The sequence below is a fragment of the Cottoperca gobio genome, chromosome 16 (assembly GCF_900634415.1).
Source record: "Cottoperca gobio chromosome 16, fCotGob3.1, whole genome shotgun sequence".
NCBI lineage: Eukaryota > Metazoa > Chordata > Actinopteri > Perciformes > Bovichtidae > Cottoperca > Cottoperca gobio.
The window spans coordinates 7,341,614-7,357,622 of NC_041370.1; the positions used below are offsets into that span (position 1 = coordinate 7,341,614).

Genomic DNA, 16,009 nt, shown 5'->3' on the forward strand with positions numbered 1-16,009 from the left:
TATCTGGCAGCAAGGTTTGGGAAAAAATGCCTTGCTGCTGCTGCCCTGACTCACTCGATGAGGTTAGCCACTTAACGTTAGCTTAATGAAACCGGTTATTGTTGGTTAGATGGGTCAATGTAAACAGTTAACTCCAACTATTTTCTCTAAACTGGTGCTTTAAGTAAATGTTACATCACACATGCACCTTAAAAAATCTCGCATAATCTGAATCGTGACTGCCAGCTATTACAAAGCTAGCTAATGCAATTTAAGTTCAATCAAAAGGCTAAAACATAACTGATAAAAGCTTGAATATAGAACTGATCTTCCATTCAGCACAACTTTAAAATGCAATGTTTAACCTGCACAGATATAGTTGACAGCTCGTAAAGCTAACGTAATGTTCAGCAACCAATTATGTTAGTCAACATAATTTACAGTTTAGCAAATCGATGCATATCAATGCTACTGATGATGACTTGTCCTAATTGATGACTCTGAACCAGCTTTTATGGCTACGACTATTCTTTGAAACAAAATATCAACGAACAATACACATGCTTACATAAACGCATTTGAGGCGTTCAAACGCATGGGGTTCATGCACCGTTTACACTTACCCTAATAACTTTATTTCCACATAATAGGCAATTTAATCACCCCTTTAGGAAACGGCCATGCATGAATTCTCTTTGCAAAGAAGTGTTTATTATTTTTCGGTGAGTAGACTGAACCGTAACGTTTGGCTAGCAAGTGGCTACTTCAAGCCTGGCTAATCAGCAGCTAACGTTAGCTAACGTTAACGCTAGTAGCTGGAGTATCTCTTTACTGCTTACCTTCAACGGCCTCGCAGATGTTTTTTCCATCGTCCCATTTAGTTTTCCAGCAAGTGCCAACTTTTGAATACCATACCCTTTTCCAAAGCTAACAATTCCTAACTTTTTAACATCTTCATAGGTGGAACTACGAGTAAAATCCCAAACCGGACCACCGCCGACAAAGTAATTTCTCCACCACTTACAACAACAACGTCAACCGAAGAATTGAACCCGCCCACACGAAGATCCATCCAATCAGAGAGAAGAGTGCATTTGATTGACATTTATAAGAACCAATGGTCGTTCTCGAGGTCTTTGACTGATGTTCCCTAATAGAGTAAACATCAAATGAGAACGATCGAGTACAAAACATGCGCTTGCCAATTGGCTGCAGAAAAATAAAGGGCCAGGGGTTTTGTCCAAGTAGCCTATGAGTGCGGCAATCATAGTCCAGAGTGACAGGTGCTTGGAGTTGACAAAATAGCTGGGGCGGCATCATTGCCTGGGTGAGGTCATCTGGGATGATGTAAACACTACGTCATTCAAAGGGCTAAATAAAAACACAACAGGACACACATACCTTTTAAAAAGTTTAATTTTTCCCAAGTAATATAAAACAAATCAAAATGTACGGAACATGGAAAAAACTGAAACAACCTTTTGAGGGGACCATAAACATGCACTACAAACAAGTTGTTAAAAGTAAAAACATAGTTTCACCTTCTGTTGTATTGTAAAGCAGCATAAGCAATTTACAAAAATGTGAAAATGCTGCCGTTTATCAGTTAATTTATCAGTTTGTTATTAATCCCTGAAGAGAAATTCGATAAACCAAAATTTGAAACTAGATGCCATACAACTGTTACTAAAAAATATTGTACAAATTAAGTTTTTTATGAGAAGATGAGGATTATAAACTGACGGACAACGTCAACGACGCCTCCTGTCCGGACTTCTGCTGCGTCTCCGTCCACCGGTCCTGTGAAAAAAGACAGTTCAGTTATTAAGAAATAATAAACAAATAAAATAAACACATTGCATAAATAAATAATTTTGCTCAACTTTACTTTTATCTAGGGCTGTACCGAATAGTTTGAATCTTCCATAATGTTGACATTCAAATTCTAAATTCAAATACATTTGAATGCTACACAAACTTCTCTAACGAATATTTGTTGACGTTTAGACTTATTTATTTAAAAAAAACAATTTGCTCTTCCACTTAATGCACACAAAGGGAAGCACGCACACACACACACACACACACACACACACACACACACGTATTAACAGGGCAGTCTGGCAGCAATCCAACAGCACTATAAATTACATTTATACAACTATTCTACAGCCCCTACTTGTATCCAGATAACTTAAATAGCTACATCGTAAGAATTAGCAAACACCATTGGCTGGGTGATATAGATTTTCTTTTCTTTTTTTTATACAAAATGACCACATAGCACAGTATTCTTCGAAAATGCAGCTTGCCAAAGTACAACATGTAAAATGTTGACACTCACTTTACCGTCTGGGAAGTTACTGCCACCACGACAAAGACACAACAATAAACAAAACAGAACACCCTTACCTCCTCTTGTTCTTGGGGGGCCCTCTGACAAATCCCCAGTCAACACTGATAGGCTGGCCCATCATGTCCTGAGCGTTGAGCCCTTCCATGGCTGCCTGGGCCTCTTTGTATGTCTCATACTCCACCAGTGCATATCCCTAGGAACAGGCATCATGTCAGCATGTGAGTTATTGCAAATGTGATTGGGAATTTAGAAATGTGGCATCACTCGGCAAACATTTTTACCACAAAGCTTAGCCAACATAATACATTTTACGTAGCTGAAGCATTGAAAAAAATAAAATAGATAAGATTGTTGCTAAATCATGTGAATCTTCTAACAGCCTTGAATAGAAAGGGACATTCACTATACTTGACTGAAGTGACCGAGAAAGAGGTTCAGGGAGAAGACACTTTGTTCTTACTTTCATATTTAAAACAATGCTGCCACCTTGTGGCTTACAGGAAAGTTGAAGCATGATGTACATTTGGACAGCAAGTGTGTGTCAATACGTCTACTTGAGTGTACCATACTATGCATGAGGGGAAAACAGACTCATTCTAAATCTCTGACAACATTAATTCTGTCTTTCTAGGCATATCAGTATCTTTTCCAGTTTTAACTCACGCTAAAATGAGACTAGTTAAAATACAAAAGCAGTGACAACACTGCTTTACAAAGACGGGGGCTGGTCTTGTAAACACAACAAATGACGACTTACAAGTCAAGTGATTTTCCCCTCTCATAGTAGGCTAATTGAATCAGCCCTTAGATAATTTGCCTGACAGGAAGAGGGTGTGTTTGAAAACATAAAATAAAACCATCTTAAATTATATTATCTATCAGATGGGCTCAATTGTCTTCATTCATCGTCAGCAAAAGGACGGAAAAAATTGTTTCAATCTCATTTTCAATTAATTCAACAAATGGTGCGTGTAGTGTATACTGGTGGGTCTTTTTTGCCTTTATTACACTGCTTCTTTTGCAGTAGAATTACCGCACTGTGTATGTGTGTACTAACAACGCGTACGCAGAAATATTTTGTTCAGCTCTACAAGAAAGCTGGTTATTTTGGATTAGAGTAATTTCACATCCCATCAAATGCTTTTACAGACCTTCAATAAAGCAGAAGAACTGCACACACACACAGGTTAACATCCATTGGATTTTTTTAAAAACAAGGTGAAGTGTACTTTGAACAACTGATTATATTGTACAAGTAAAACTACAATTAGTAACCTCAGCAGATTTCACAGTCTGTGTTAATGAAAAATACAAAATAAACAGTAACAGATGTGCATCCTGAATGTGAACATATTGTGACAACTTGAAACTCACAAAAATGCTAATGAAGAATGCTCATCTGTCTCACCTTGAGGTAGCCTGTTCTGCGGTCAAGGTTGAGATGCAGGTTCTTGATTTCTCCAAACTCTGAAAACTTGTCATGGATGTCTTCCTCAGTGGCCTCTTCATGTACACCCGTCACAAACAGGATCCAGCCTTCCACAGCTGTGACAACAAAAAAGGCATCAGGGTTAAATAATAAACCAAGCCGCACTTTCCACTAGATAAACTAATGACAAAAGCAGTTTATGAGTACTAAAGCTCTCACTCCATGCAAAATGTAAAAATGGTTTAAGCAATAAAAAGCCTACTGAGCTCCATGTTTCTGTAATGCATTAACATTATTTGAGTCAGAGCTAAGCTGCCATTCTTCCAAAAACTATTTGCGAATGATCAAAAACTATTCCAACCATCCGGGGGGAAATATTACATCCATTGTTCAATAAGTTGATCATGATGCTCTTTCTATATTCTCTGATTTACATAATGTTTATCATTGCTTGTTTTGTATGACACACATTTATGATAATAAATTGAGCAACAACAAACATAAGTTCCTGCTACCTGGAGGAACAGTTGCAAATTGGAAGACTTGTTTTGATCTAGATGGTTGTTAACCTCATGCATCTGGTACAAATGGTTGAAGAGCAGCTTTCAATTTACTTTGGGTATGTCGTTTGTAGGTATTTTCGGGTAAATCCTCCCACCTCTTAAGAGGTTAATGTGCACACATGTTTTAATGCATTGCTAAGAAATAGAATATCAATGGGTTTTTATAGAAACCAATAAGGCAAAAATTAGTTTTGTGAAATACCTAAATTCATTACCCCAAAAAAGGGATAGAAACTTGAATTCTCAAATCAGAGGCACCTTAGTGTGACATTGTTCTATTATTATTTAACTAAATTACATCTTTAACATAAACTGGGATACTTACATCTTTGAGGGCCTGGCTCATCCCCATCCTGCTCCACAGTATCATAGTCCTCTTTGATTCTGGACCTGGCTCCTTCCTCTGGAAACAGGCAACACAGAAAAATATTAGACAACGCTGACTAGTCCTAACAAAAGTAATAAAAAGCTGCAGTAGAAGATTACTGTAGTAAATATTTGGCCCCCAGTCAAATATTCTATGTATGGCACATTAGGAGAGCTTTCAAATGATATGTATGTTCTCAACCATGTGTTTTCTCTAGATCTAATGTTCAATGTATGTTTTCTTGGGTCAATATGTTGAGATCACCTACCTACAGCTTAAAGCCACTGATGTTTTACTCATTGAACATTTGCGATTTTAAATGAGACCGCAGCCTATAGAAATCTAATGCACTGTTTATATCAAGAACATAAGATTCTGTATACATAGGGATAAACCCGGAGATTAAATGAACTAATATAACCAAAACGGTGGTAACTCACCTGAGCCAAAGCCTCGTCCTTTCCTTTTCTTGGCCTTCTCCTTTAACTTGTGGATGCTCTCTGAGGAAGAAAAGTTGAACAAGTTGTGTTACTATTAAATGCAAACTCTGCGGATAGATGTTCTGTAGCTAACCAATTAGATTGGAACAGAAAAGCGACAGAAAAACACATTATTTAGAAGTTGAAATATACTTGAGTTAATCAGTATCTTACTATTAGCCGATTGCTAACGTTGTAAGACAAAACTAGCGTGCTAATGTCGGCTAACAACACGCTAAGTGTGATCCCAGTTAAAGCTTAAGACATATAAACCACGCTTTTAAAATGCAGTTGAGATATTTAAATAAACATGTTTTGTAAAAGTGGACTTGAGAGTTTGCAACAAACACGACCTAGCTATCTTACAAAGAGCGGTTGAATGAACCACCAGTGCGTTGTTAGCTTCCTATTAGCTTGTTAGCATTTCTCAGGCCTGCCACCACGCAGTCAGCGTTCGTACATCGTAGCTTTTACAGCCAGGACCGTTTTAAGGTAGACCGCAATATTTACACATCATTTGAACGCTGACGTTATGGAGCATCGGCCACTAACGAGGTTAAAAAGTTTTACCATCACCATCCTCATCCATAGGAAAGTCCTCTCCTCCCGCTTCATGAAGATCCAACACGTCCGCCATGATGTCTGTGTGTGTGTGTAATGTGTGTGTACGTAACGCGCGTACGTAAAGAAAAGGAAACAGGTTGGCGGACGTTGCCGTACGATGTTGCCAGGTTACGTAAAAGTAAGTAACCAAAGTAAACTACAGTAAATCACATTATCCTCTGTTTATTATACCCCATAACTACTCAGTCAATCTGAATACGTCTAAGAGTTGTCAACATTATAAATAAATTACATACTACTTCTTCTCTACTACATTTCGGAGGGATATATTGTAGCTACATTTACGCAAAAGCTTTAGTTACGAGTTACTTTACAAGGATTTCTGCACACAAAACATTATGAAAATTATCATGTGCAGCAGATTAATCAATAAATCAATTGACATAAAATTAATTGACAGCTAGTTTGGCCTTTAAGTAATTTATATTACATTTATGGAGAAAATATTCAGCAGATTAATCCATAATGAAAAAAATCTTTATTTAATATAGTCCTACACTAAATAGTTGAAATGAGCTCCACCTCAACTACAACAGTAAAATCCTGCTTTTACATTGTGCATGAGTAATAATCTAATGATTAAATATACCCTAATAGTAGCCTATAACAGTACTTAACTTGAGTAATTCTTTAAGTATGTTTTCCTGCCTATACTTACATAATTTTACCTGGGCAAACATTTCCAATCCAGGACCTTTACTTGTAAGAGAGTATTTTAACAGTGTCGTATTAGTAGCCTACTTGTACTTGGGTCTGAATACTTTCTCCATCCCTGCTTAAAACCCATGGCAAACCACAATTATGTTTTATTTTGGCATTATTTGAGGGTGTTTATTTGGCCTTGAAGTTAGAAGGTTAACGTTAAAGTTAAATGTTGTTAAAATAATTCAAATGGCCAGCAGAGGGCTCTCATGCACCCACACTGGTCCTGGTCCATGTATTGAAACCTGCTTGTTGTAGGCGATCAGGTGGAAAGAAGGACTGTCATTGTATCACCATCTGGTGGTGAGTTGGATTAAAGCGCAGTGGAGACTGACAGATAAGTGAAGATGTGCTGGAAACGTCCTGTGAAAGACTGACAGAAGTTTCAACTTCATCTCTGAATCAGAACACACTCTGTACAACACATCTGTTATGACTAGGATGCTGAACTCTGCTGAAACATGAAGAAACAGGGATATTCTTTTAAAGTGAAAGCACTTCCTGTGCTGGAGTTAAAGCTTAAGGTCCCTGTTTGTTAGTTAGAAATTGCTGCAGGGACAAAGCTCAAGACATAGTACAGTAGATGTTTGAGTGTCATGGTTGAGTATCATACAGATTTAGGGAACAGCAGCACTTAACTGGCAGTGTAGGTTTCAGCTTCAGAGGGATCTCAACTCTTATTCTCCCTGGGAAAAGCCATGCATACTTAGGCTCTGGGAGGAGACTCACCAACTAATATTTTAGCTTTAAATTCAGCAGAAGCAATGCAGATTACTTTCTGGACACAATATAGAGCATTTCACCTTTCACATAACTGAGGGGACTGTCAGTCTTGTCGACACTAGGGCTGGGTATTCTTACTTAGAAAATGTTCCGTATCTGTGTCAAACAATACCCGTTTGCTAATTCCAAAACCAATACCAATACCTTAGTTTGATGAATTCTGAGAGGGTTTGGTTTGTAGTATTGGCATTAAGAATAGGATACTTTTTCAAGCTGATTCAAGCAGATTTTCATGTGTCATGTCCGGACAGGATATCAAGGAATAGCTGAGGTTTGGAGATTTTCTTTGGGGGGACATTCGAGAGGCCTTTCAGCTGTTTGGAGAAGGGCCTGAGTGGAGGAGACCAGTTTCTTGGAGTCTTGGTAATAAGGGACGATAGCAGAATAGCAGGTTACGTTAGTGACAAGTTTATTTTTGACCCATATCTATGGTCACAAGATTAAGGCTGAAGGCACAAGGTTAAGGCCAAATTTGGTTTAGACACGAAGGTGACAGGGCTCCCTTTCCACTTAACCCTTTAAAGAGATGCTCTTACAATGCTGCAGTCTAGTGGCCCATGTCAAAGGGATCTCAAAGCTTTACCAGAGGAATCCTTGCAGTTTATAGGAGAGAGTGCATTGGACTGCTCTGCTCGCCATTGCAATCTAAAACCACAATACAAACACGTGTCACCGTTCTTTGGCTCAACTCTTTAGTATCTCAGGCCTAAAGTCAGTGTAAATAGCAGACCTGGACTTTAATCTTATATTGAACTAGTATGTAAGTATGGAAATGTCCACATCATCTCTGTGTATCAATACGCAGCTATAAAGTCCGGTGACATGCACAACCTGACATGAGTCCATCAAACAGTGGAAACATGCTGCATAGTTGTTCTGGCAGAATACTTTTCTTCATGTATCTTTAAATATATATAGTGGACACTCAGTTGAATTTAAAATCACCATCTATGATTCAGTTATTATGACCTCGCCACTTAAACATTGGATTTAGCTATTGGAAGCTGCTGCGCCGCCATCTTTACTGTTAAATATGCTTTGAAAGACAGAATCCAAGATGGCAGACAAAAGATATGATAATATCTTTGTTTTCTGTTTATTTGACTCATTGTTCCCAAACAAGAGATGTACAGCAACAAGAGCTACAAAAACAAATGGATACGTACGTTGCCATAGTTACATGCCAGGCAACACAATGTCCAACCTTGCCTACGGCGGTCAGGAGCTGATCACACCGAGACGGCTTTCTGGCTACTCATCTCCGTGTGATTGGGGCGAAAGAGAACACATTATGTTTCAAAACAAAGGATCAGAAATAAAATACAAATGTACACATAATAATTTGAACCATTGCATGACTTGTAGACACAACATGAAGGCCCCAGTGTGATGACACACATGGGAGCTAAAGTATCTTCTGCTGGGACGAGGTCATCATGAGCTCCTCAGCCTGCTGTAGATTGTACGTACAGTATGGGGACACTGCTAATAGTTTCAAGTGTTCAAGGCTCAGTCGGCACAGTTGAGTAGCTCTGTCTCATCAACTGACCCTGTATTAAGTAGATAACAATGGCAATCAACCCCTGATTAGCTCAGGGCTGTGATGACGTGCTGTATAATGTATGTCACTGAAAAGGAAAGAAAAATGTACTTAAAATGAAATCTTTATGAAACCATTTATTTTGTGTTTCCTGCACTTTCATAGTTTCATTTTGCGCCTCAGTGAGAGTCCTTGTGGTGTTTTTCTTTCTTCCGTGGCAACATCTCAAGGACAGAAAACTTCCCTACAGACAAAAGCCCTCGACTCAACATCTAAAGTATAAACAGCAAAATGTAGTTAAAGTATGAAAAGTCCAAGAATAATTATTCCTGGATTGTTATTCCTGATGCATTAATGTGTAGGCCACATTTTTAGTTGTATATGTTTGAAGTAAAGCTACATTTTACAACTTTAAATACAGTTGGGTAGTTTAATTTATAACAATACGTCATATTTTAATAGATGTAAAACCTTGATCTTCAATGTAACCAGTAACTTCAACTGTCAGAGAAATGTAGTAAAGTATATATTTTTTAAATACTTACTATATTTCCCTCTGAAATGTAGTGAAGTAAAAGTATAAAGTAGCATAATTATTTATTTAAAACATAAAGTGAGAATTCATCAGGTCACAAACTTCTGGTGAGAGCAATGAAGCCTCAAGGTTCACCAGCTCAAAGATTGTGCTCATCATGTCAGGTCACTTCTTTGTGTTGGAAGTGATAACATTGTGATTAACTTAACCTCTGGAGCTATAAAAGCCTCCGGCTCTCTGACAGAAGGCACCATTAGACCACCGAACCCCAGGATTAAAGGTAAGTCTATGCTGAATGATGCTGTCTTCTCACTCACATGCAGGAACATCAGAGACATCTGTGCTTTTAACTGCTTTACTTCAGTGTGACACCATTTTGAATGTATTCTTTGCAACTTTCAGTCTCATCTGAATAATCCTTTAACACACTTCAGGTTGATCTTGCTCATCTGCAGTCATGAAATTCTCACTTGTTGCTGCTCTTGTCGTTGTGCTGGCTGTTGCTCATGGTAAGACACATTTTCACTGATTCAAAAAAACAAAACAGTATTTAATATACAATGTCTAAACTTACCTTCTGAATGTCTGCTTTATTTTCTGCCGATCAAAACCTTGTCTCATTGAAAACCTTAATTTGTAACATGCAAGTTTAAAATAAATCTGATAATCAACCAAATTCAAAGGGTTTTAACACAACAGCTCAGAACTAGTGCTTATCAAATAGTCTTATTGTGTGTGTATCCTTCAACCTGAATTGAAGGCATTACTGTTAATATTCTAAACTATCCTCAAGTCCTGCAGTGTGTAAGTTTCTTAAAGCTAAAGAAGAGTAAACGTGTGTTCACAGGCACTGAGGCCGGGTCACTGGTGAAGCGTGACACCGGGGCTAATTTCGACCAGCTCACCAAGATCCTCAGTGACATGTCCGCCAAAATCAACTCCGCATCCCAGGACATGGCGGAGAAGATGAAGGCTGTCGAGGTGACCAACATTGACCAGTGAGTATTATCTGCTGCTTTATATCCATCCTCCACTAACTGCACTGCACTCGCTCTCTCTTGAGTGTTTAATGGACTAAATGATATTGTTCTATCTTTTGTCGGGATGCAGTGACTGTGACTTTGCTCGGCATTGAGGAAAATGCTTGTAGCATAAACTCCAAATGTAAATGGCCAGCGTTAAGTGTTTACATGAATATATTACAGAAGAACAATATGGTCAAAATGTCATATAGAAGTTTCAGAAGGGTTCATTTTCCCTCTGCAAATTTGACTTTTATTTTATAGCTACATACCAATAAATACCGTACACGTTTATTTATTTGAAATTATTTTTATTTTAATATATCACTTTCAGTTAATTATCAAGATGAAAAGGTTATATTGAAGTTTGGATAGTAAATGGGTTGTTTTTGAGATAAAACCCCACATTATCGTGACATATACCTGGACTGAATACATGTGCATAAATAATACACTCTGCTTGAAGCCATTAGTAGTCAATCACAGCTGTTTTCTCAAAAGACTTTCCTTAAGAGTCACACTAATACATTTTCAGGCAGTTTTAGTTCCTTTTTTTTCTTTATTAAATACAAGTCAGAGTCAGCAGCAGTGATTTACAGAAGATTGTCGCTTCCTCTACTTTCTGCACGACTTAGAGAACAGATCAAGCATCTGGTTGACAAGGCCCAGGCCGAGGCCACCAACCTGCAGGAGCAGGTGAAGCCCGCCATCGCCACAATCATGGAGAACTTCCAGACTGAGGTCAAGTCTCTGTCCGACATGTTGGACAAACTCTTCAAGCAGGTGATAGTCCAGACCAAGGCTCTTTCCACCGCTAATTAAAGCTCGATGCTGATCCGATCCATCAGTGATAACGCTCACTTTTTCATTCTGCCCCAAACACTTCACTGGTGTTTGTCTATCATACTCCTCTGTCTTTAAGTCATCTGAAATGTAATGTTTGAATGTCATCATTAAAGTTGTTTGAAAGTCATCATGACGTATTTTTTTATTTATTTTGGCTTATATGAGTAAATATTGTATTTGCATTCTGAGCACAGAGATTAATTTATGAAAAGCCAAAGAGCAAGTAATCAAGTTGAAATGAAATATATTGTAGCCGAATCTGATGAGAGTCACCCGATGAAGTGGAAGTCGATATCAACATTTCCTCTAACCTTTGGGTCATTGATGTTTTCCATCATCCATGGTTCAATATTCTGAAGTAGGCCGTTAAATAGGTTGGAGGCCAGTTTACAGCGTGGATAACATCAGGTTGATGAGATCAACCCAAATGATGGATGTATTGACTTTATGCAAGTAATTAACTTGCTACACAATCAGAACGATAACCAGAACAAATATGTACAAGTCTATTTTTATCTCAACGACTTTAGCATGGGGAGAAAGAAAAGAAAATCAACACGTAAAAAAAGAAGCAGATTAACAACAGATGCATTTATATGTTTAATTTACAATTTGGACACAGTGGACACATCAATATCACGGAAATACCTCAAATACAGTTTTAATGTTCTGTTAACAAAAGCGTTCCTAACAAACTGCAGCACGAGCCATTTTACTTTAGGAAGAATAAAAAGAAAGTCATTATTATTTGAAGCACAGTTTAAATCATGTGTTTAAGGTAATTGAGAGGTAATTTGTCTTGAAAAATAACAAATATGTGTTTCTTACCAGTCAAATTCCACTTCTTTCTGCATGCTGCCATCTCATCCACACAGAAGGGACAGAAAAGAAATGACCACCAACCCTGCAGACGTGAGCCAACGTAATTGAAATTGAAAAGATTAATTGGAAATACGTAAATCACTCTAAAAGCAAAACAAAATGATCCGTTAAAGATCGGCAACGATTTTTAAACACGTAGCCAATTTCTTATCTGTCGATAACTCAAAAGTATTTGCATGCTATAAATAAATTAGATTTATCTCAGTCATATCTGGGGCATTTCTTTTCACGCTGAAGTTCAGTTGAAAATACTTCTCAAAGACTGATATTTAAAGAAATGTGCCTTTAAACATTTGATGCAGGATTTTCAAAATTGTGCGACTTCTCCACGGAGAGAACTTGCGATTTGACTGAGTTTAGTGTGTTCTGCACAATAACACGGCGGGGTGTAATTGCTCCTCGTCTTTTTCTGGAAGGCAAGTGGAGCACTTGATGTTTTATCATGCACCGAGGGAAACTAGAGCTCAGTGAGAAATATCCCAGACTTGGCTTGAGTTCAAGCTTGTGTCTCAAAGCAGTGAGGAAGACAATGACTTGTTGTCAGTTTAACCCCAAAACAACAAAATCACGAGTCTTCCATGCCGCTATGGACCTCCTCTTCCAGGCGGTGAAGGCCATGAGATTCACCTTTTTGTTTTCTGTCAAATAACTGAGCATCCTAAAATTCATTCTAAATTTAAATCTTTCATGTAAACTATATATGAACTAATGAAATAATCACTGGGAACAGCATATGGATTAGCGCTCTCTTAGTAATGGATAGTAATTAAACTACAGTATTATTCAGTGTAGTGTTTCTGCGACTGAGTCTCCTTCCAGTTCTGTTGCCAAGCTACACGTCATACTCAAGGTGGCCTCCTTGAGCTAATGTGTGATCCTATGGAGACAAGGGGGGGGGGGGTGCTTTGTCAAAAGCTCCTTTTGACAAAACCTCAGCGGCTCTCTTTCAAACCAAACTTTCTTCAGCACTCTCAAACCTCTCGGTTGAAGGCCAGAAGCTGTTTGTCACAGAAGAACTGGCAGTTCTGAGCGGCCTTCTCCATTGTGAGATTAAATGAATCCGTTGGCAGCCTGTCAAGAAAGCATCTGTCAAAGTGCTCAAGCTCAAGCTCCAAAATAAAAACACTTTCAAGACAGATAAACAAGTTCTTATTTCAATAACTGCAATTATCTCTGTGCGATCTTCACTATCTGACCTTACGTTATCTGGGTTTTTCATATTGGAAAACAGGAATCACAAAGTCCTGCATCTGTCTTCACTGATGTTGAATATTTAGTTATTTTTTGCCTCTACATTGTATTAATACACATATATATGTACACGTCTATCTATTGCAACGTGCACACAACATGCAGTTTCTCTACCTTGAAACATGGAAGCAACAGTTGTGTGTGAGCTTGTGGAGGGTTCAGTTTGTTCTGGAGGAAGGACGAGGCCGAGGGATGGATAGAGAGGCTTGACAGGGCCAGGGGTCGTCGTCGGGGTTATCTGCCAGGACAAACTGTGTGATCCGAGGTTCGGTACAGCCGGTGACAACCCTGCACGCTGGAACAGAGAAAAAAACACCTGCTGACGAGCTGCCGCTCAGTCACTGTGCTGTGTTTTTATGTGCTGACATCAGCGTTAATCAGTTCAGTGTCAGTTTGATTCAGCTATCAGTCAGCGACGCCGCTGCGATAAAGTAGGCGAGTGGTGAAGAGAAAGGATGCAGTGAGAATGTTAATATCCTTTTCCACTTTGGAAAATAATATTAATGTACTCATTCAGCCAATTGTTTGTGTCTGTATGATAAAGTTTATATCGATTCAAGGTTGCAGTCTTGAAAGGCGTTAAATCATATTTCTCAACAGAATGTTTGCAGTTAAAAGTGGAGCTGCAACAATTAGTTGATCAAAACAAAATAAATCTGCAACTATTTTAAACACTTAATTGTTTTAGGGAACGGTTCCAAGTTCCAATCTGAGAATATTCTGCTTTTCTTTGCTTTGACATTATAATAAATTGAGTATTTCTGGGTTTTGGACGGTTGGTTTGACAAATAAAAGACATTTGAAGACACATGTTCTTGGACACTCTGGCATTTCCCACTTTTGTTTTGTAGTCCAAACGATTAACCGAGGAAATAATTGGTGGAACAATTAACAATGAAAACTAGTGTCAGTTGCAGCCTTATCTAAAAGAAACAGCAGTATATAAGAGACTGCAAGTATTACATACATATAATTAAATAACAACAGTCTTTACAACAGTAAAACAACAGATAATCATTTCCCATCAGATCTTATTAATTACTTATTGGAAAAAGCTATGGCCGTCTGCAAACACTGATTATTTTACATTTTATTTCCATACATCAGCTCCCCCTAAACTTTCCTAACCTCCTCCAGCTGAAAACAACTGCATTCATTTAACATGTTTCCCACTTGCATGTACTGCACTTAATTCCACATTATGAAATCTACAGGTTCCAGGTAAGGTCAATAATGATCAATAATTTAACGTTGATAATAACGTTTTGGACATCTGAAGTCTGCTTTTGAGAGAAGACATACCGTCAGTTGTTTCTCACTTGCACTTTGCTATTTTGTTAATGTTCTAGCAGGAAACATATTACAGTGATGGACACATATTGCAGCAAACAAATGGTACTGACATATAAGAAGCCTGATTTATGTCAGAAAAAGCACTTTAATTCCCTCTATATTTGAATCATCACATACTTATGTCATAAAATAATATATTAAGAGGAGCTAATGGCTGTTGGCAGTAGGAGTGTCTTTTTGTCTTTGAGTGTTTATGCACATTATCATCTTATTCTTCAGTTCTATCACATAAAAACACATTTTCTCTCTTGTAACAGAATAAAAAAATGAATAATCTTCTGCATTCACGATTTATGTTGAATTTCATTGTGTAAATCCTGACCATGAATGCACAGAAAATGAAACTGAAACTTGATAGCATGTTGGCCAACAGTGCTGCCTCTACACAGACCTCCCTGTGTGTTTGTGTGCGTGTGTGTGTGTGTGTTTGTGGACTGCACAGACACAATGAAACCTGATCTGCAAGTGTGTGTGTGTGCTTTTGCTTGTGTGCACACATCTACAGTATGTCAGTGTGTTGTGTGTGCCTGTCTAAGGTGTGCATGTTGGTAAATAAGCCCCCGTTTGTGTGTGTTTGGAAATTAAATGTGTGTATTTTAAATGCTTTTCACAAGAACAAATAAGAATAACCAGATTTCTCGGGATCCATGTGCAGTTTGATGTTAAATGCAGGGAGGAGGCAGAATGGACTGGTTGCCCAACTGAAGATTGATAAGAGAAAGCTGGTGACACTGACAAACAATGTCAGGAAATATAGGGGGAATTTGGATTTGGATTACCAGAGCAAAATTGTTCCAATAAACGGGACAAACACAGAAATATTCAAAAGGCGATTCAGATATTTTCGGTATGTCGCAGTCGGAACAATACGATATATACAATATAATGAGAGGCGTACTGATTTATCTGAAGGTAAAATTGTTGCCACTTACCGTTTCTGAATTAGGCACCTGGGGTCATCCACAAGGGCGTTGATTGAAGGCGCACAAAAAAGAGCAATTTTCACTGCACAAAGAGAAAGCGGAGTCTTTGTAAAAAAAATTAAAAAAAACAAACTCACTTGAATTCACAAAAATAATATTTAAAAAAAAACAACATATCTTTTTCGTTGGCTCACGTAAAAAAGATGCTAAAAAGGTTTGGGGTTGAGAAAATAGAGGGGTTGAGGGCAATCTCTAACACCCAGCGGTTAAAGACAACACAGTGGATGTTGGCCTCTGAGGGGAAAAAGAACACAGTCTGTCTCCAATGGCCAGTGGAGAACACTGATAGATATGTTTTTGCTGGCATGGGTTATA

At 38.1% G+C, this 16,009-nt stretch overlaps 1 protein-coding gene and 1 long non-coding RNA gene across 3 annotated transcripts; both read right to left on the bottom strand.

Moving 5' to 3' along the window:
- Positions 1–1,377: 1,377 nt before the first annotated feature.
- Positions 1,378–5,869, bottom strand: rbm8a (RNA binding motif protein 8A). 2 transcript variants are annotated; one of them, XM_029452617.1, is made up of 6 exons: positions 5,744–5,869; positions 5,135–5,194; positions 4,653–4,730; positions 3,744–3,880; positions 2,392–2,528; positions 1,378–1,779 (listed from the first exon to the last, which is right to left on the bottom strand). In XM_029452617.1, exons 1-6 carry the CDS (start codon positions 5,808–5,810, stop codon positions 1,731–1,733), a joined length of 528 nt encoding a protein of 175 aa, XP_029308477.1. In that variant the 5' UTR covers positions 5,811–5,869; the 3' UTR covers positions 1,378–1,730. The 2 variants fall into 2 exon arrangements, with proteins under 2 accessions (XP_029308477.1, XP_029308478.1); XM_029452618.1 differs by having other exon boundaries at positions 5,750–5,848.
- Positions 5,870–10,682: 4,813 nt separating this feature from the next.
- Positions 10,683–15,247, bottom strand: LOC115020762 (uncharacterized). Its single transcript, XR_003833679.1, has 3 exons — positions 13,473–15,247; positions 12,054–12,129; positions 10,683–11,305 (listed from the first exon to the last, which is right to left on the bottom strand). It is a non-coding gene; the product is annotated as an uncharacterized LOC115020762 (long non-coding RNA).
- Positions 15,248–16,009: the final 762 nt, after the last annotated feature.

What these genes read in the sequence shown, in the direction of transcription:
- rbm8a (XM_029452617.1), bottom strand. Translation starts at nt 5,810, where the DNA reads ATGGCGGACGTGTTGGATCTTCATGAAGCGGGAGGAGAGGACTTTCCT. An exon ending in TGAGCCAGGCCCTCAAAGAT is followed by an intron (nt 3,881 to 4,652) that starts GTAAGTATCCCA and finishes TTGTTGTCACAG; the next exon opens with CTGTGGAAGGCTGGATCCTG. An exon ending in CCCCCCAAGAACAAGAGGAG is followed by an intron (nt 1,780 to 2,391) that starts GTAAGGGTGTTC and finishes CTTTTTTCACAG; the next exon opens with GACCGGTGGACGGAGACGCA.